Below are 22,070 nucleotides of genomic sequence, written 5' to 3'. Positions count from 1 at the left end.
GCACTCATGTCGGTAGCCATGAAGTGCTTTTAAAGGCTGGTCATGGCTCACATCAACAGCATTCTCCCGGATACCCTAAACCCACTCCAATTCCCATACCGCCCCAACAGATCCACAGATGACGTAATCTCAATCGCACTCTCCCACCTGGACAAAAGGTACACCTATGTGAGAATGCTTTTCATTGACTACAGCTCAGTGTTCAACACCATAGTACCCTCAAAGCTCATCACTAAGCTAAGGACTCTGGGACTAAACACCTCCCTCTGCAACTGGATCCTGGACTTCCTGACGGGCCGCACCCAGGTGGTAAGAGTAGGCAACAACACGTCTGCCACGCTGATCCTCAACACTGGGGCCCCTCAGGAGTGTATACTTAGTCCTCTCCTGTGTTCCCTGTTCACCCACGACTACGTGGCCAAACACGACTCCAACACCATCATTAAGTTTGCTGACGACACAACAGTGGTAGGCCTGATCACCGACAACGACGAGACAGCCTATAGGGAGGAAGTCAGACCTGGCAGTGTGGTGCCAGAACAACAACCTCTCCCTCAATGTGAGCAAGACAAAGGAGATGATCGTGGACTACAGGAAAAGGCGGGCCGAACAGGCCCCCATTAACATTAACGGGGCTGTAGTGGAGCGGGTAGAAAGTTTCAAGTTCCCATCCCCAACAAACTATCCTGGTCCAAACACACCAAGGCAGTCGTGAAACGGGTACGACAAAACCTTTTCCCCCGCCAGGAGACTGAAAAGATTTTGCATGGTTCCCCAGATCCTCACAAGGTTCTACTGCTGCACCATCAAGAGCATCCTGTACGGTTGCATCACCGTATGGCAACTGCTCGGCATCTGATCTCAAGGCGCTACAGAGGGTAGTGCGTACGGCCCAGTACATCTCTGGGGTCAAGCTTCCTGCAATCCAGGCCCTATATCAAGTCAAATCACATTTTATTAGTCACATGCGCCAAATACAACAGGTGTAGTAGACCTGACAGTGAAATGCTGAATACAACAGGTGTAGTAGACCTGACAGTGAAATGCTGAATACAACAGGTGTAGTAGACCTTACAGTGAAATGCTGAATACAACATGTGTAGTAAACCTTAGTGAAATGCTGAATACAACAGGTGTAGTAAACCTTACAGTGAAATGCTGAATACAACAGGTGTAGTAGACCTTACAGTGAAATGCTGAATACAACAGGTGTAGTAGACCTTACAGTGAAATGCTGAATACAACAGGTGTAGTAAACCTTACAGTGAAATGCTGAATACAACAGGTGTAGTAGACCTTACAGTGAAATGCTGAATACAACAGGTGTAGTAAACCTTACAGTGAAATGCTGAATACAACAGGTGTAGTAGACCTTACAGTGAAATGCTGAATACAACAGGTGTAGTAAACCTTACAGTGAAATGCTGAATACAACAGGTGTAGTAGACCTTACAGTGAAATGCTGAATACAACAGGTGTAGTAGACCTTACAGTGAAATGCTGAATACAACAGGTGTAGTAGACCTTACAGTGAAATGCTGAATACAACAGGTGTAGTAGACCTTACAGTGAAATGCTGAATACAACAGGTGTAGTAGACCTTACAGTGAAATGCTGAATACAACAGGTGTAGTAAACCTGACAGTGAAATGCTGAATACAACAGGTGTAGTAGACCTTACAGTGAAATGCTGAATACAACAGGTGTAGTAGACCTTACAGTGAAATGCTGAATACAACAGGTGTAGTAAACCTTACAGTGAAATGCTGAATACAACAGGTGTAGTAAACCTTACAGTGAAATGCTGAATACAACAGGTGTAGTAAACCTTACAGTGAAATGCTGAATACAACAGGTGTAGTAGACCTTACAGTGAAATGCTGAATACAACAGGTGTAGTAGACCTTACAGTGAAATGCTGAATACAACAGGTGTAGTAGACCTTACAGTGAAATGCTGAATACAACAGGTGTAGTAGACCTTACAGTGAAATGCTGAATACAACAGGTGTAGTAGACCTTACAGTGAAATGCTGAATACAACAGGTGTAGTAAACCTTACAGTGAAATGCTGAATACAACAGGTGTAGTAAACCTTACAGTGAAATGCTGAATACAACAGGTGTAGTAAACCTTACAGTGAAATGCTGAATACAACAGGTGTAGTAGACCTTACAGTGAAATGCTGAATACAACAGGTGTAGTAGACCTTACAGTGAAATGCTGAATACAACAGGTGTAGTAAACCTTACAGTGAAATGCTGAATACAACAGGTGTAGTAGACCTTACAGTGAAATGCTGAATACAACAGGTGTAGTAGACCTTACAGTGAAATGCTGAATACAACAGGTGTAGTAAACCTTACAGTGAAATGCTGAATACAACAGGTGTAGTAGACCTTACAGTGAAATGCTGAATACAACAGGTGTAGTAGACCTTACAGTGAAATGCTGAATACAACAGGTGTAGTAGACCTTACAGTGAAATGCTGAATACAACAGGTGTAGTAGACCTTACAGTGAAATGCTGAATACAACAGGTGTAGTAGACCTTACAGTGAAATGCTGAATACAACAGGTGTAGTAGACCTTACAGTGAAATGCTGAATACAACAGGTGTAGTAGACCTTACAGTGAAATGCTGAATACAACAGGTGTAGTAGACCTTACAGTGAAATGCTGAATACAACAGGTGTAGTAGACCTTACATTGAAATGCTGAATACAACAGGTGTAGTAGACCTTACAGTGAAATGCTGAATACAACAGGTGTAGTAGACCTTACAGTGAAATGCTGAATACAACAGGTGTAGTAGACCTTACAGTGAAATGCTGAATACAACAGGTGTAGTAGACCTTACAGTGAAATGCTGAATACAACAGGTGTAGTAGACCTTACAGTGAAATGCTGAATACAACAGGTGTAGTAGACCTTACAGTGAAATGCTGAATATAACAGGTGTAGTAGACCTTACAGTGAAATGCTGAATACAACAGGTGTAGTAGACCTTACAGTGAAATGCTGAATACAACAGGTGTAGTAAACCTTACAGTGAAATGCTGAATACAACAGGTGTAGTAGACCTTACAGTGAAATGCTGAATACAACAGGTGTAGTAGACCTTACAGTGAAATGCTGAATACAACAGGTGTAGTAGACCTTACAGTGAAATGCTGAATACAACAGGTGTAGTAGACCTTACAGTGAAATGCTGAATACAACAGGTGTAGTAAACCTTACAGTGAAATGCTGAATACAACAGGTGTAGTAGACCTTACAGTGAAATGCTGAATACAACAGGTGTAGTAGACCTTACAGTGAAATGCTGAATACAACAGGTGTAGTAGACCTTACAGTGAAATGCTGAATACAACAGGTGTAGTAGACCTTACAGTGAAATGCTTACTTACGAGCCCCTAACCGACAGTGCAGTTTTAAAAAATGCAGATAAGAATAAGAGATAAAACTGCGCTGTTGGTTAAGGACTTGTAAGTAAGCATTTCACGGTAGGGTCTACACTTGTTGTATTCGGCGCATGTGACAAAAAAGGTTTGATTTGAAGCAATTGGTAGGGCAGTGGAATTAAATTCAGGATCAGTTGTCAGGCAAGTTATTGATATCAATAAATGACACATGGATAATTCAAAATGGCGCCCCAGTCATTCTCCATGATCATAGACAACTATATTAGATCATATAGGTGAGATGTGTAACAGGGGTAGAGGAAGTAGTACAGTGTATTTGTAAACAGAAACGTGAGGACAGACCTCAGCCATATTGAGTCATATCTACTGTGGGGTCACACTAACTACAGTAGAGCTCCTGTTAGATCAGAGGTCATGTTATGGGTGTGAGGCAGTGCCAGGCTGCCCGCAGAGATGGACTGAGGTAGAGATCATGTTAGCTCTCCCTGGGTGTGAGGCAGTGCCAGGCTGCCCGCAGAGATAGACTGAGGTAGAGATCATGTTAGCTCTCCCTGGGTGTGAGGCAGTGCCAGGCTGCCTGCAGAGATGGACTGAGGTAGAGATCATGTTAGCTCTCCCTGGGTGTGAGGCAGAAAGAGGCTGCCTGCAGAGATAGACTGAGGTAGAGATCATGTTAGCTCTCTCCCTGGGTGTGAGGCAGAAAGAGGCTGTGTGTGTCATCTAACAAGGCTGTGTGTTGCTCCTCAATATTCCTAAATTCCACCTGTGAACACACACACACACACACACTTCATCTGCTGTTGGACACACTTCATCTCTGCCAAACACACATTGCCCTAGTCTCTCTCAGCTGGCCTCTTGGCAGAGACACACCCCCAGAATGGAGGTGTTGTCACGGTGATATCAGCCCTGAGTTGCCAGGTAACAGGCTATGGTTGCTTTAGTCTAGAGAAGGCTTTGTCTTGTGCGTGTGTGCGCAGTTTATGCGTGCACGTATTAGTAAGAGTTCAATGTGTCACACCCACATCAGGTCAGCATTTGGCCCTGTGTGATCCCAGTGACCCTAATGTAGCAGTATTCTCCTGGGCAGCTGATCATAACAGTTGAATAGAATACGTTCTATAGGCTACTGATTAACCACTGTTGATTTTGTGTGTGTGTGTGTGTGTGTGTGTGTGTGTGTGTGTGTGTGTGTGTGTGTGTGTGTGTGTGTGTGTGTGTGTGTGTGTGTGTGTGTGTGTGTGTGTGTGTGTGTGTGTGTGTGTGTGTGTCCATGCAGGTAGTGCTGATGTCTTCCACTGCACCAACCAGGGCCGGAACCCGGTCATCGATGGGGTCGACGATGCTAAAGAGATGTGCACAACACAACATGCCTTCTCACTGCTAGGTAATATATACACACACACACCTGACATTCCTTCTCACTGCTAGGTAATATATACACACACACACCTGACATTCCTTCTCACTGCTAGGTAATATATACACACACACACCTGACATTCCTTCTCACTGCTAGGTAATATATACACACACACACCTGACATTCCTTCTCACTGCTAGGTAATATATACACACACACACCTGACATTCCTTCTCACTGCTAGGTAATATATACACACACACACCTGACATTCCTTCTCACTGCTAGGTAATATATACACACACACCTGACATTCCTTCTCACCGCTAGGTAATATATACACACACACACCTGACATTCCTTCTCACTGCTAGGTAATATATACACACACACACCTGACATTCCTTCTCACTGCTAGGTAATATATACACACACACACCTGACATTCCTTCTCACTGCTAGGTAATATATACACACACACCTGACATTCCTTCTCACTGCTAGGTAATATATACACACACACCTGACATTCCTTCTCACCGCTAGGTAATATATACACACACACACCTGACATTCCTTCTCACTGCTAGGTAATATATACACACACACACCTGACATTCCTTCTCACTGCTAGGTAATATATACACACACACACCTGACATTCCTTCTCACTGCTAGGTAATATATACACACACACACCTGACATTCCTTCTCACTGCTAGGTAATATATACACACACACACCTGACATTCCTTCTCACTGCTAGGTAATATATACACACACACACCTGACATTCCTTCTCACTGCTAGGTAATATATACACACACACACCTGACATTCCTTCTCACTGCTAGGTAATATATACACACACACACCTGACATGCCTTCTCACTGCTAGGTAATATATACACACACACACCTGACATTCCTTCTCACTGCTAGGTAATATATACACACACACACCTGACATTCCTTCTCACTGCTAGGTAATATATACACACACACCTGACATTCCTTCTCACTGCTAGGTAATATATACACACACACACCTGACATTCCTTCTCACTGCTAGGTAATATATACACACACACCTGGCATTCCTTCTCACTGCTAGGTAATATATACACACACACACCTGACATTCCTTCTCACTGCTAGGTAATATATACACACACACACCTGACATTCCTTCTCACTGCTAGGTAATATATACACACACACACCTGACATTCCTTCTCACTGCTAGGTAATATATACACACACACACCTGACATTCCTTCTCACTGCTAGGTAATATATACACACACACACCTGACATGCCTTCTCACTGCTAGGTAATATATACACACACACACCTGACATGCCTTCTCACTGCTAGGTAATATATACACACACACACACCTGACATGCCTTCTCACTGCTAGGTAATATATACACACACACACACCTGACATGCCTTCTCACTGCTAGGTAATATATACACACACACACCTGACATGCCTTCTCACTGCTAGGTAATATATACACACACACACACCTGACATGCCTTCTCACTGCTAGGTAATATATACACACACAACTAGGTTTAATTGTCACATACACTGGATAGGTGCAGTGAAACGTGCTGTTTTACAGGGTCAGCCATAGTAGTGTTGCGCCCCTGGAGTAAATTAGGGTTTAGTGTCTTTCTCAAGTGAACATAGACAGATTTTCACCTTGTCGACTTGTATATTCAAACCAGCTACCTTTCGGTTACTGGCCCAATGCTCTTAGCGCTAAGATACCCTACTGTGCTTGGTCACACACAAACACCACACACACACACATGAACATTTCCCAGGCAGTCATTTACTCTGTCCCATTTGGTTTTTAGCCTAGTGTTGATTTTGATAGTATTATTTTGTGTGTGTTTGTGTTCAGGCATCAACGAGTTGAACCAGAAGGGGCTGTTTCAGGTCCTGGCTGCCATCTTACATCTGGGCAACGTGGAGATCAAGGACCGAGACTCTGACAGCAGCATCATACCTGTAAGGAGACACCTCCAACCTCTCTGACCTCTAACCTCTATTATTAAACCTCTGACCTCTCCTAATGATTGACTCTTTCTCAAATCGTCTTGACTCACTTCCTCACATCCTCTATCCTCACCTCCTTCTCAATACCCATTGGAGAAGAAGGTCTGAGGGGAGGGACCTTGGACCTTCTCCAAGATGGTTAAGAAGGTTTAAGGAGATGGAAAGAATAGCAGAAAGACGAATTGAGCAATTGATTGAAATGACCATGAATCCCTCTCTCTCAGCCTAATAACCGCCACCTGACGGTGTTCTGTGAGCTGATGGGCGTGACCTACCAGGACATGTCTCATTGGCTGTGCCACAAGAAGCTGAAGACAGCCCAGGAGACCTACATCAAGCCCATCCCTCGGCTGCAAGCCTCCAATGCCCGCGACGCGCTCGCCAAACACATCTACGCCAAAGTCTTCAACTGGATCGTGGACCATGTCAACAAATCTCTGCGCGCCACCGTCAAACAGCACTCCTTCATAGGAGTCCTGGATATCTATGGGTGGGTGGTGTGTGTGTGTGTGTGTGTGTGTGTGTGTGTGTGTGTGTGTGTGAGACAGTCACTCTCTGACCTCTCCTCTGCTCCCCAGGTTTGAGACGTTTGAGATCAACAGTTTTGAACAGTTCTGTATCAACTATGCTAACGAGAAACTGCAACAGCAGTTTAACATGGTGAGAAAAGTGTGTGTGTCCTGTCTGAAACTGAACTCCTGTGGTGCCGTTGTCTAAATAACCCTGTTAGTGTGTAAAGGTATTCCAAAATAACAATATAAATAGTTTGATATCTTTGGTTATTGATGCAGAGTAACAATGTGATCCTCTCTGTACATGCTGACCTTCCCTCTCCTCTCTCCTCTCCTCTCCTTTCTTCTCCCCTCCCTTTTCCTCTCCCCTCTCCTTTCCTTTCCTCTGCCCTCTCCTTTCCTCTGCCCTCTCCTTTCCTCTCCTTTCCACTGCCCTCTCCTTTCCTCTGCCCTCTCCCCTTTCCACTCCCCTCTCTCCTCCCCTCCTCTCCTTTCCTCTCCCTCTTTCTCCTCCCCTCTCCTATCCTATCCTCTCCCCTCCTTTCCTTTCCACTCCCCACTCATCTCCTCTCCTTTCCTTTCCTCTCCTCTTTCTCCTATCCTCTCCCCTCTCTTCTCCCCTCCTCCTTTTTCCTCTCCCTCTTTCTCCTCCCCTCTCCTATCCTCTCCCCTCCTTTCCTTTCCACTCCTCTCTCTCTCCTCCCCTCTTCTCCTTTCCTCTCCTCTTTCTCCTCCCCTCTCCTATCTACAGCATGTGTTCAAGCTGGAGCAGGAGGAGTATTTGAAGGAGCAGATTCCCTGGACTCTGATAGACTTCTATGATAACCAGCCATGTATCAACCTCATAGAGGCCAAGATGGGGGTACTAGACCTGCTGGACGAAGAGTGCAAGGTACACACACACACACACACACACACATAATGCAGAGGCACACATACATACATACATACAGTGGGGAGAACAAGTATTTGATACACTGCCGATTTTGCAGGTTTTCCTACTTACAAAGCATGTAGAGGTCTGTAATTTTTATCATAGGTACACTTCAACTGTGAGAGACAGAATCTAAAACAAATATCCAGAAAATCACATTGTATGATTTTTAAGTAATTAATTTGCATTTTATTGCATGAAATAAGTATTTGATACATCAGAAAAGCAGAACTTAATATTTGGTACAGAAACCTTTGTTTGCAATTACAGAGATCATACATTTCCTGTAGTTCTTGACCAGGTTTGCACACACTGCAGCAGGGATTTTGGCCCACTCCTCCATACAGACCTTCTCCAGATCCTTCAGGTTTGGGGGCTGTCGCTGGGCAATACGGACTTTCAGCTCCCTCCAAAGATTTTATATTGGGTTCAGGTCTGGAGACTGGCTAGGCCACTCCAGGACCTTGAGATGCTTCTTACGGAGCCACTCCTTAGTTGCCCTGGCTGTGTGTTTCGGGTCGTTGTCATGCTGGAAGACCCAGCCACGACCCATCTTCAATGCTCTTACTGAGGGAAGGAGGTTGTTGGCCAAGATCTCGCGATAAATGGCCCCATCCATCCTCCCCTCAATACGGTGCAGTCGTCCTGTCCCCTTTGCAGAAAAGCATCCCCAAAGAATGATGTTTCCACCTCCATGCTTCACGGTTGAGATGGTGTTCTTGGGGTTGTACTCATCCTTCTTCTTCCTCCAAACACGGCGAGTGGAGTTTAGACCAAAAAGCTATATTTTTGTCTCATCAGACCACATGACCTTCTCCCATTCCTCCTCTGGATCATCCAGATGGTCATTGGCAAACTTCAGACGGTCCTGGACATGCGCTGGCTTGAGCAGAGGGACCTTGCGTGCGCTGCAGGATTTTAATCCATGACGGCGTAGTGTGTTACTAATGGTTTTCTTTGAGACTGTGGTCCCAGCTCTCTTCAGGTCATTGACCAGGTCCTGCCGTGTAGTTCTGGGCTGATCCCTCACCTTCCTCATGATCATTGATGCCCCACGAGGTGAGATCTTGCATGGAGCCCCAGACCAAGGGTGATTGACCGTCATCTTGAACTTCTTCCATTTTCTAATAATTGCGCCAACAGTTGTTGCCTTCTCACCAAGCTGCTTGCCTATTGTCCTGTAGTCCATCCTAGCCTTTTGCAGGTCTACAATTTTATCCCTGATGTCCTTACACAGCTCTCTGGTCTTGGCCATTGTGGAGAGGTTGGAGTCTGTTTGATTGAGTGTGTGGACAGGTGTCTTTTATATAGGTATCGAGTTCAAACAGGTGCAGTTAATACAGGTAATGAGTGGAGAACAGGAGGGCGTCTTAAAGAAAAACTAACAGGTCTGTGAGAGCCGGAAATCTTACTGGTTGGTAGGTGATCAAATACTTATGTCATGCAATAAAATGCAAATTAATTACTTAAAAATCATACAATGTGATTTTCTGGATTTTTGTTTTAGATTCCGTCTCTCACAGTTGAAGTGTACCTGTGATAAAAATTACAGACCTCTACATGCTTTGTAAGTAGGAAAACCTGCAAAATCGGCAGTGTATCAAATACTTGTTCTCCCCACTGTACATACATACATACGTACGTAATGCAGAGGCGCACACAGACACACACACACACACATAATGCAGAGGCACACATACACATACACACACACATACATAATAGATATATACATACAGTGGGGCAAAAAAGTATTTAGTCAGCCACCAATTGTGCAAGTTCTCCCACTTAAAAAGATGAGAGAGGCCTGTAATTTTCATCATAGGTACACTTCAACTATGACAGACAAAATGAGAAAAAGAAATCCAGAAAATCACATTGTAGGATTTTTAATGAATTTATTTGCAAATTATGGTGGAAAATAAGTATTTGGTCACCTACAAACAAACAAGCAAGATTTCTGGCTCTCACAGACCTGTAACTTCTTCTTTGAGAGGCTCCTCTGTCCTCCACTCGTTACCTGTATTAATGGCACCTGTTTGAACTTGTTATCAGTATAAAAGACACCTGTCCACAACCTCAAACAGTCACACTCCAATCTCCACTATGGCCAAGACCAAAGAGCTGTCAAAGGACACCAGAAACAAAATTGTAGACCTGCACCAGGCTGGGAAGACTGAATCTGCAATAGGTAAGCAGCTTGGTTTGAAGAAATCAACTGTGGGAGCAATTATTAGGAAATGGAAGACATACAAGACTACTGATAATCTCCCTCGATCTGGGGCGCCACGCAAGATCTCACCCCGTGGGGTCAAAATGATCACAAGAACGGTGAGCAAAAATCCCAGAACCACACGGGGGGACCTAGTGAATGACCTGCAGAGAGCTGGGACCAGAGTAACAAAGCCTACCATCAGTAACACACTACGCCGCCAGGGACTCAAATCCTGCAGTGCCAGACGTGTCCCCCTGCTTAAGCCAGTACATGTCCAGGCCCGTCTGAAGTTTGCTAGAGAGCATTTGGATGATCCAGAAGAAGATTGGGAGAATGTCATATGGTCAGATGAAACCAAAATAGAACTTTTTGGTAAAAACTCAACTCGTCGTGTTTGGAGGACAAAGAATGCTGAGTTGCATCCAAAGAACACCATACCTACTGTGAAGCATGGGGGTGGAAACATCATGCTTTGGGGCTGTTTTTCTGCAAAGGGACCAGGACGACTGATCCGTGTAAAGGAAAGAATGAATGGGGCCATGTATCGTGAGATTTTGAGTGAAAACCTCCTTCCATCAGCAAGGGCATTGAAGATGAAACGTGGCTGGGACTTTCAGCATGACAATGATCCCAAACACACCGCCCGGGCAACGAAGGAGTGGCTTCGTAAGAAGCATTTCAAGGTCCTGGAGTGGCCTAGCCAGTCTCCAGATCTCAACCCCATAGAAAATCTTTGGAGGGAGTTGAAAGTCCGTGTTGCCCAGCAACAGCCCCAAAACATCACTGCTCTAAAGGAGATCTGCATGGAGGAATGGGACAAAATACCAGCAACAGTGTGTGAAAACCTTGTGAAGACTTACAGAAAATGTTTGACCTCTGTCATTGCCAACAAAGGGTATATAACAAAGTATTGAGATAAACTTTTGTTATTGACCAAATACTTATTTTCCACCATAATTTGCTAATAAATTCATAAACAATCCTACAATGTGATTTTCTGGATTTCTTTTTCTCATTTTGTCTGTCATAGTTGAAGTGTACCTATGATGAAAATTACAGGCCTCTCTCATCTTTTTAAGTGGGAGAACTTGCACAATTGGTGGCTGACTAAATACTTTTTTGCCCCACTGTACATGCATACATGCATGCATACATACATACATACATACATACATACATACATACATACATATACACATACATACATACATACATACATACATACATACATACATACATACATACATACATACATACATACATACATACATACATACATACATACATACATAATGCAGAGGCGCACACAGACACCCATAACACAGACACACACACATCCAGAGTAACTAGTGTGAACCAGTGTTCTGTGTGTCCAGATGCCTAAAGGTTCAGATGACTCGTGGGCCCAGAAGCTGTATAACACCCATCTGAAGACCTGCTCTCTGTTTGAGAAACCTCGCATGTCCAACAAAGCCTTCATCATACAGCACTTCGCTGACAAGGTACTGATCACTCTGTGTTGTGTGTGCAGTGTTGATGTCTTGGCTGACCCAGTACTGCTGAGTTCTGTTTTAGTCTCAGTGTCCGGTTACAGAGAGAGGGAAGTGAGCGGGTTCACTCTATGAATAAAATGAATGCTGTTCTGATTGATAATCTGAGTCAAAATTGACAATAATCTGAGTCAAAATTGACAGTTCTGAAAATCACTTTGGATAAAAGTGTCAGCAAAATGACTTTATTTTCTAACTGTTGTGTCCAGGTGCAGTACCAGTGTGATGGCTTTCTGGAGAAGAACAAGGACACAGTGAATGAAGAGCAGATCAATGTCCTGAAGGCCAGCAAGGTGTGTCCCTGCCAAACACACACACACACACACACACACACACACACACACACACACACACACACACACACACACACTGCACGTTCAATGGGTAACACACACACACACTGCACGTTCAATGGGTAACACACACACACACCGCACATTCAACAGGTAACACACACACATTTGATGACTTTCTCATTAGTGCGTATGTTTGACAGTCTGTGTTGTCTCACTGAATGACCTCCGACAGGGAACCCAGTGAAGGTCAGGAGAAACAGCACCCTCTGCTGTCCATGTGGTGTAATGATGATGTGCACACAGTTGGAGACATTTTCTGTCCACCAAATAGGCCTTGCAGTGTGTGTGTGTGTATGTGTATAAAGACTCACTCTGCCCGTTGTTCTGTTGTAGAGGCCAGCAGCAGCAGAGAGGGGTAAGGGTTAAAACACTCCTTTAACCCCTAACACCTTAAACACACACAGGGTTAACTACACTGGAACAATCATCCATGGCAATACTGTGTGCGTGTATGTGTGTGTACGTGTGTGTGTTGCCATGGAAACCAGCTTGACTAACCAGTAATGGTGTAGAAGTGATAATGACTCTTTAATGAGAATGAAGCTATAGAAATGTAGCATTTCAACCCATCCTCATGGTTCTGTGTGTGTTTGTGTCGACAATAAACACACATTCCTTCTGTGCCTACCATCAGCGAAGAGACGGCTCAGTCATGTGTTCTGCTGTCTGAGCCGTCAGACATTGTGCCACGTCTATGGTCTGATGCCGTGTTATCATTACAAACAGCCTTGGTCAGCAGACACCATGACACCTACCCTGCCTGTTCTGATGGCCCTTTGATTTGGATTTCTACTTTTATATCAATTATACTTTGAATATGTTTTAGATGTGTGTACTGAAATTATTTTGAATTCCTAGGTTTCTTTCATTTTTGGTTAATCTTTATTTTGTCGTTGTGTTGTTTGTTTTACATCTGTTGTCCATGTGTCTGTCCCGTCATGACAACAACCGTTCAACAGCTAAAGGTAGACATGCTGCCCTCCTCATTTACCCTCTTTCTGTCTCAACCTTCCTTAGTTCTTTCTATCTTACTAACCCACACCATTCATTCTTCCTCACCGTGGTCTCACATCAGCTCAGATGGCACTTAAGTATGTGGCGGGAGGGGGGGGGGCGGCTGAACGGACGCTGCAGCACTGGAGACTACCCCGGGGGGGGGGGGCTGAACGGACGCAGCAGCACTGGAGACTACCTCGGGGGGGGGGGGCGGCGGAACGGACGCAGCGGCACTGGAGACTACCCCGGGGGGGGGGGCGGCTGAACGGACGCAGCAGCACTGGAGACTACCCCGGGGGGGGGGGGGGGCTGAACGGACGCAGCGGCACTGGAGACTACCCCGGGGGGGGGGGGGGGGCTGAACGGACGCAGCAGCACTGGAGACTACCCCGGGGGGGGGGGGGGGCTGAACGGACGCAGCAGCACTGGAGACTACCCCGGGGGGGGGGGGGGCTGAACGGACGCAGCAGCACTGGAGACTACCCCGGGGGGGGGGGGGGGGGCTGAACGGACGCAGCGGCACTGGAGACTACCCGGGGGGGGGGGGGGGCTGAACGGACGCAGCGGCACTGGAGACTACCCCGGGGGGGGGGGGGGGCTGAACGGACGCTGCAGCACTGGAGACTACCCGGGGGGGGGGGGGGGCTGAACGGACGCAGCAGCACTGGAGACTACCCCGGGGGGGGGGGGGGGCTGAACGGACGCAGCGGCACTGGAGACTACCCCGGGGGGGGGGGGGGGGCTGAACGGACGCAGCGGCACTGGAGACTACCCCGGGGGGGGGGGTGAACGGACGCAGCGGCACTGGAGACTACCCCGGGGGGGGGCGGCTGAACGGACGCAGCGGCACTGGAGACTACCCCGGGGGGGGGGGCGGCTGAACGGACGCAGCGGCACTGGAGACTACCCCGGGGGGGGGGGGCGGCTGAACGGACGCAGCAGCACTGGAGACTACCCCGGGGGGGGGCGGCTGAACGGACGCAGCGGCACTGGAGACTACCCCGGGGGGGGGGGGGGGGGCTGAACGGACGCAGCAGCACTGGAGACTACCCCGGGGGGGGGGGGGGCTGAACGGACGCAGCAGCACTGGAGACTACCCCGGGGGGGGGGGGGGGGCTGAACGGACGCAGCAGCACTGGAGACTACCCCAGGGGGGGGGGGCTGAACGGACGCAGCAGCACTGGAGACTACCCCGGGGGGGGGGGGGCTGAACGGACGCAGCGGCACTGGAGACTACCCGGGGGGGGGGGGGGCTGAACGGACGCTGCAGCACTGGAGACTACCCGGGGGGGGGGGGGGCGGCTGAACGGACGCAGCGGCACTGGAGACTACCCCGGGGGGGGGGGGGGGGGCTGAACGGACGCTGCAGCACTGGAGACTACCCCGGGGGGGGGGGGGGCGGCTGAACGGACGCAGCGGCACTGGAGACTACCCCGGGGGGGGGGGGGGGGCGGCTGAACGGACGCTGCAGCACTAGAGCCTACCCGGGGGGGGGGGGGCTGAACGGACGCAGCAGCACTGGAGCCTACCCGGGGGGGGGGGCTGAACGGACGCTGCAGCACTAGAGCCTACCCGGGGGGGGGGGCTGAACGGACGCAGCAGCACTGGAGACTACCCCGGGGGGGGGGGGGGCTGAACGGACGCAGCGGCACTGGAGACTACCCGGGGGGGGGGGGGGGGGGCTGAACGGACGCTGCAGCACTGGAGACTACCCGGGGGGGGGGGGGGGGGCTGAACGGACGCAGCAGCACTGGAGACTACCCCGGGGGGGGGGGCTGAACGGACGCAGCAGCACTGGAGACTACCCGGGGGGGGGGGGGGCTGAACGGACGCTGCAGCACTGGAGACTACCCGGGGGGGGGGGGGCTGAACGGACGCAGCAGCACTGGAGACTACCCGGGGGGGGGGGGGGGGGGGCTGAACGGACGCAGCGGCACTGGAGACTACCCCGGGGGGGGGGGGGGGCTGAACGGACGCAGCGGCACTGGAGACTACCCCGGGGGGGGGGGGGGGCTGAACGGACGCTGCAGCACTGGAGACTACCCGGGGGGGGGGGGGGCTGAACGGACGCAGCGGCACTGGAGACTACCCCGGGGGGGGGGGGGGGGCTGAACGGACGCAGCAGCACTGGAGACTACCCCGGGGGGGGGGGGGCTGAACGGACGCTGCAGCACTGGAGACTACCCGGGGGGGGGGGGCTGAACGGACGCTGCAGCACTGGAGACTACCCCGGGGGGGGGGGGGGGGCTGAACGGACGCAGCGGCACTGGAGACTACCCGGGGGGGGGGGGGGGGTTGAACGGACGCTGCAGCACTGGAGACTACCCGGGGGGGGGGGGGGGGGGTTGAACGGACGCAGCGGCACTGGAGACTACCCCGGGGGGGGGGGCTGAACGGACGCTGCAGCACTGGAGACTACCCCGGGGGGGGGGGGGGGCTGAACGGACGCAGCGGCACTGGAGACTACCCGGGGGGGGGGGGGGGGCTGAACGGACGCTGCAGCACTGGAGACTACCCCGGGGGGGGGCTGAGGCTGAACGGACGCAGCGGCACTGGAGACTACCCCGGGGGGGGGGGGGCTGAACGGACGCAGCGGCACTGGAGACTACCCGGGGGGGGGGGGGGGGGCTGAACGGACGCTGCAGCACTGGAGACTACCCCGGGGGGGGGGGGGGCTGAACGGACGCTGCAGCACTGGAGACTACCCCGGGGGGGGGGCTGAACGGACGCTGCAGCACTGGAGACTACCCCGGGGGGGGGGGGGGCTGAACGGACGCTGCAGCACTGGAGACTACCCCAGGGGGGGGGGGGGGGGCTGAACGGACGCAGCGGCACTGGAGACTACCCGGGGGGGGGGGGGGGGGCTGAACGGACGCTGCAGCACTGGAGACTACCCCGGGGGGGGGGGGGGCTGAACGGACGCTGCAGCACTGGAGACTACCCCAGGGGGGGGGGGGGCTGAACGGACGCTGCAGCACTGGAGACTACCCCGGGGGGGGGGGGGGGGCTGAACGGACGCTGCAGCACTGGAGACTACCCCGGGGGGGGGGGGGGGGGGCTGAACGGACGCAGCGGCACTGGAGACTACCCGGGGGGGGGGGGGGTGAACGGACGCTGCAGCACTGGAGACTACCCCGGGGGGGGGGGGGGGGCTGAACGGACGCAGCAACACTGGAGACTACCCGGGGGGGGGCTGAACGGACGCTGCAGCACTGGAGACTACCCGGGGGGGGGGGGGGGCTGAACGGACGCTGCAGCACTGGAGACTACCCCAGGGGGGGGGGGGGGGCTGAACGGACGCTGCAGCACTGGAGACTACCCCAGGGGGGGGCTGAACGGACGCTGCAGCACTGGAGACTACCCCAGGGGGGGGGCTGAACGGACGCTGCAGCACTGGAGACTACCCGGGGGGGGCTGAACAGACGCTGCAGCACTGGAGACTACCCGGGGGGGGGGGGGCTGCGCTGTGGCCCTCTCCCCATCTTAACCAACCACAATACAGAGAACAGAATAACCAATCGCTTTCTCCTTGAACCATAACATGTACAATGTTCTTTGTTGTCATTTTAGATTGTTAGACAGAAAGGATGGTATGAATAAGCCTCCCACAGATACCTATGGCTAACAATGCAAACTATTAGCTGAGCAAGTTTGTGACGTAACTGTCTGTTGGATGCTGCTACCTTTTTATTTATACAAGTCATATATATAAGTCAATTAAGAACAGTGTCTTATTTGCAGTAATGTTTGTTTGTGTGTGTGTGTGTAGTTGGACCTGCTAGTGGAGCTGTTTCAGGATGAGGAGAAAGTGACCAGTCCGACAGGGACCGCTCCAGGAGGTCGAACACGACTCAGTGTCAAACCAAAACAGATCAGATCTGCTGGAGCAAGCAGCAAGGAGCACAAGAAGACTGTTGGCTGCCAGGTAGACTGATCATAGACACACACACACCTACGGACACTCAGACCAGGGTTGGGACTTGCCAACCAGAGTCAGAATAGCTGAAATGTTTTTCTCCTCTGTCTCTGTCCTCTCTTCTCCCTATCTCCTCTGTCTCTGTCCTCTCTTCTCCCTATCTCCTATGTCTCTGTCCTCTCTTCTCCCTCTCTCCTCTGTCCTCTCTTCTCTCCCTCTCCTCTGTCTCTGTCCTCTCTTCTCTCTCTCTCCTCTGTCCTCTCTTCTCCCTCTCTCCTCTGCCTCTGTCCTCTCTTCTCTCTCTCTCCTCTGTCCTCTCTTCTCCCTCTCTCCTCTGCCTCTGTCCTCTATTCTCCCTCTCGTCTCTGTCCTCTCTTCTCCCTATCTCCTATGTCTCTGTCCTCTCTTCTCCCTCTCTCCTCTGTCCTCTCTTCTCTCCCTCTCCTCTGTCTCTGTCCTCTCTTCTCTCTCTCTCCTCTGTCCTCTCTTCTCCCTCTCTCCTCTGCCTCTGTCCTCTCTTCTCTCTCTCTCCTCTGTCCTCTCTTCTCTCTCTCTCCTCTGTCCTCTCTTCTCCCTCTCTCCTCTGCCTCTGTCCTCTATTCTCCCTCTCTCCTCTGTCTCTGTCCCCTCTTCTCCCTATCTCCTATGTCTCTGTCCTCTCTTCTCCCTCTCTCCTCTGTCCTCTCTTCTCTCCCTCTCCTCTGTCTCTGTCCTCTCTTCTCCCTCTCTCCTCTGTCCTCTCTTCTCTCCCTCTCCTCTGTCTCTGTCCTCTCTTCTCTCCCTCTCCTCTGTCTCTGTCCTCTCTTCTCCCTCTCTCCTCTGTCCTCTCTTCTCCCTCTCTCCTCTGTCCTCTCTTCTCCCTCTCTCCTCTGTCCTTTCTTCTCCCTCTCTCCTCTGTCCTCTCTTCTCCCTTTCTCTTCTGTCCTCTCTTCTCCCTCTCTCCTCTGTCCTCTCTTCTCCCTCTCTCCTCTGTCCTCTCTTCTCCCTCTCTCCTCTCTCCTCTGTCTCTGTCCTCTCTTCTCCCTCTCTCCTCTGTCTCTGTCCTCTCTTCTCCCTCTCTCCTCTGTCTCCTGTCCTCTCTTCTCTCTCTCTCCTCTGTCCTCTGTTTCTGTCCTCTCTTCTCCCTCTCTCCTCTGTCCTCTCTTCTCCCTCTCTCCTCTCCCTCTCTCCTCTGTCTCTGTCCTCTCTTCTCTCTCTCTCCTCTGTCCTCTGTCTCTGTCCTCTCTTCTCCCTCTCTCCTCTGTCCTCTCTTCTCCCTCTCTCCTCCTGTAGTTCCGGAACTCTCTGGCTATGTTGATGGAAACTCTAAATGCGACCACTCCTCACTATGTTCGCTGCATCAAGCCCAACGACCTCAAGTTCCCCTTCACGTGAGTATCTGCATGCTACTCTGGTTAAGTTGCCATAGTACCATCTGACTTGGCAAGATGATGTTAGGTGAATGGAATTGTGATGTCATGAGGCTGAATGGTTCTCTCCAGGTCTGGCTGGTATGGTTGGATTAACTATGTGAATGTTGTCTTTGGGTTTGACCCTAACATTAGTGGAATATTGTCTTTAAGTTTGACCCTAATGTTAGGTGTACGTTGTCTTTAGGTTGAGCTGAATGTTGTGTGTGGGTCTGACCCTAACGTTAGGTGAATTTTGTCTTTAGGTTTGACCCTAATGTTAGGTGTACGTTGTCTTTAGGTTGAGCTGAATGTTGTGTGTGGGTCTGACCCTAACGTTAGGTGAATGTTGTCTTTAGGTTGAGCTGAATGTTGTGTGTGGGTCTGACCCTAACGTTAGGTGAATGTTGTCTTTAGGTTTGACCCTAATGTTAGGTGTACGTTGTCTTTAGGTTGAGCTGAATGTTGTGTGTGGGTCTGACCCTAACGTTAGGTGAATGTTGTCTTTAGGTTTGACCCTAAGCGAGCGGTGCAGCAGCTCAGAGCCTGTGGTGTTCTGGAAACCATCCGCATCTCAGCCGCAGGCTTCCCATCCAGGTGGACCTACCAGGAGTTCTTCAGTCGTTACCGGGTTCTGATGAAGCAGAAGGACGTCCTGTCGGACAGGAGGCTGACCTGTAGGAACGTCCTGGAGAAACTGGTGCAGGTATGAGGGGTCAGGGGTTAGAGGTCAGGCCTGTTTGAGATCAACTACATTGCAATCAGACTGCGCAGAATCAAAGATCTACAAATCATCTTCCGTCCCAATTATTTATGTCAGAGATGGTCAACTCCAGTTCTCGGGGGCCGGAGGGGTGAGACACATTCTCCCCATCCCTAGCAAACCCAGCTGATTAAACTAACTGCATGATGAGTCAGGTCTGTTAGCTGGGGCAAAAGTGTGACACCAATCAGGACCACGACTGGAGTTGCCCATCCCTGATTTATGAGCAATTCTGGACCTCACCTTGCTCAAACTGATCCCCTAAAACAGGATGTTTCTCTCTGTCTCTCTCCAGGACCAGGACAAGTACCAGTTTGGTAAGACTAAGATCTTCTTCAGGGCTGGTCAGGTTGCCTACCTGGAGAAGCTGAGGGCTGATAAGCTGAGGAAGGCGTGCGTCCGCATCCAGAAGACCATCCGCTGCTGGCTGGTACGCAAGAAGTACCTCCGCAAGAAGCATGCTGCCATCACCATCCAGAGATACACCCGCGGACACCAGGCCCGCTGGTCAGTGGAGCACACACCTGTCACTCAGCACCCTCTGGACAATCACGATGCAGATAAAAGTAGTTTAGACTGTATGACTTCCTGAAAAGGAGCAAATCAGAATTGTCTGATGTATTGTAGGAAGTGGGAACATTTTTATAAATATCTATTTGTGATTTGATTGATTTGTTAATCGGATCAGTTGGAGGTTATTGGTGGGTAAATTATGGTAATTCAACAAAATTTTTCACCAATTACCCTGAATACACTCTTTCTCCCCTACCTCCTCTGTCTCCTCTGTCCCACGTCTCTTTCCTGCCTCCCCTCTCTCTCTCCCCTGCCTCTCTCCCTCCCCCCTCTATCTCTCTCCTGCCTCCTCTGTCCCCCTCTGTCCCACGTCTCTCTCCTGCCTCCCCTCTCTCTCTCCCCTGCCTCTCTCCCTCCCCCCTCTATCTCTCTCCTGCCTCCTCTGTCCCCCTCTCTCACTCTCTCCCTGCCCCAGTCTGGTTAAGTACATGCGTCAGACCCTGGCAGCCATCACTATCCAGAAGTTCCAGAGGATGTGTGTTCAGAGGAAACTGTATCTACAGAAGCAGGCTGCTGCCCTGGTCATGCAGACTATCCTCAGAGCATACATGGCCCGACAGAAATACCAAGGGGTGAGAGACGCATACAGTATACACACACTACATGTTTCTTCTTTTACTCTCTTTGTGGAGGGACATTTGTGGAGATTTGGATAGAAGAATCAACACACACACACACCTAGCACTGCCAGCTAATAGCACAGCTGTCCTGCATGTCTGTCAGCAGTGTGGTTTATAAATAACTCCAGTTCAACGTTGGATGGACTTGGGTCACCCTCATACCTGGACCACTGCCAGGGAATTAGGGAGAGAACTAGGCTGGTGTCTCTCTGGTTACTGGGAGTTAGGGAGAGAACTAGGCTGGTGTCTCTTGCCAACCAGAGTTACTGGGAGTTAGGGAGAGAACTAGGCTGGTGTCTCTGGTTACTGGGAGTTAGTGAGAGAACTAGGCTGGTGTCTCTGGTTACTGGGAGTTAGGGAGAGAACTAGGCTGGTGTCTCTCTGGTTACTGGGAGTTAGGGAGAGAACTAGGCTGGTGTCTCTGGTTACTGGGAGTTAGGGAGAGAACTAGGCTGGTGTCTCTGGTTACTGGGAGTTAGGTAGAGAACTAGGCTGGTGTCTCTGGTTACTGGGAGTTAGGGAGAGAACTAGGCTGGTGTCTCTGGTTACTGGGAGTTAGGGAGAGAACTAGGCTGGTGTCTCTGGTTACTGGGAGTTAGGTAGAGAACTAAGCTGGTGTCTCTCTGGTTACTGGGAGTTAGGGAGAGAACTAGGCTGGTGTCTCTCTGGTTACTGGGAGTTAGGGAGAGAACTAGGCTGGTGTCTCTCTGGTTACTGGGAGTTAGTGAGAGAACTAGGCTGGTGTCTCTGGTTACTGGGAGTTAGTGAGAGAACTAGGCTGGTGTCTCTGGTTACTGGGAGTTAGGTAGAGAACTAGGCTGGTGTCTCTGGTTACTGGGAGTTAGGGAGAGAACTAGGCTGGTGTCTCTGGTTACTGGGAGTTAGGGAGAGAACTAGGCTGGTGTCTCTGGTTACTGGGAGTTAGGTAGAGAACTAAGCTGGTGTCTCTCTGGTTACTGGGAGTTAGGGAGAGAACTAGGCTGGTGTCTCTCTGGTTACTGGGAGTTAGCGAGAGAACTAGGCTGGTGTCTCTCTGGTTACTGGGAGTTAGGGAGAGAACTAGGCTGGTGTCTCTCTGGTTACTGGGAGTTAGAGAGAGAACTAGGCTGGTGTCTCTGGTTACTGGGAGTTAGAGAGAGAACTAGGCTGGTGTCTCTGGTTACTGGGAGTTAGGGAGAGAACTAGGCTGGTGTCTCTGGTTACTGGGAGTTAGGTAGAGAACTAGGCTGGTGTCTCTGGTTACTGGGAGTTAGGGAGAGAACTAGGCTGGTGTCTCTGGTTACTGGGAGTTAGGGAGAGAACTAGGCTGGTGTCTCTGGTTACTGGGAGTTAGGTAGAGAACTAGGCTGGTGTCTCTGGTTACTGGGAGTTAGGTAGAGAACTAG

At 50.2% G+C, this 22,070-nt stretch overlaps 1 protein-coding gene across 6 annotated transcripts in view; it reads left to right on the top strand.

The window, feature by feature from the left end:
- Positions 1-22,070, top strand: part of myo5aa (myosin VAa) — a 107,412-nt gene that overhangs the window by 49,169 nt on the left and 36,173 nt on the right. For all 6 annotated transcript variants that reach the window (XM_071401068.1, XM_071401073.1, XM_071401071.1 and 3 more), the window contains exons 8-19: positions 4,704-4,811; positions 6,708-6,814; positions 7,087-7,352; positions 7,441-7,522; positions 8,126-8,266; positions 11,900-12,025; positions 12,283-12,366; positions 17,195-17,350; positions 18,614-18,711; positions 19,240-19,435; positions 19,788-19,999; positions 20,481-20,637. In XM_071401068.1, the coding sequence (XP_071257169.1) occupies positions 4,704-4,811; positions 6,708-6,814; positions 7,087-7,352; positions 7,441-7,522; positions 8,126-8,266; positions 11,900-12,025; positions 12,283-12,366; positions 17,195-17,350; positions 18,614-18,711; positions 19,240-19,435; positions 19,788-19,999; positions 20,481-20,637 (1,733 nt within the window). The remainder of the gene's footprint in view (positions 1-4,703; positions 4,812-6,707; positions 6,815-7,086; positions 7,353-7,440; positions 7,523-8,125; positions 8,267-11,899; positions 12,026-12,282; positions 12,367-17,194; positions 17,351-18,613; positions 18,712-19,239; positions 19,436-19,787; positions 20,000-20,480; positions 20,638-22,070) is intronic.

The sequence above is a fragment of the Salvelinus alpinus genome, chromosome 5, assembly GCF_045679555.1.
Source record: "Salvelinus alpinus chromosome 5, SLU_Salpinus.1, whole genome shotgun sequence".
Classification (NCBI taxonomy): domain Eukaryota; kingdom Metazoa; phylum Chordata; class Actinopteri; order Salmoniformes; family Salmonidae; genus Salvelinus; species Salvelinus alpinus.
The sequence above is the reverse complement of the archived record's forward strand: the minus strand, read 5'-3'. Positions and strand labels throughout refer to the sequence as shown.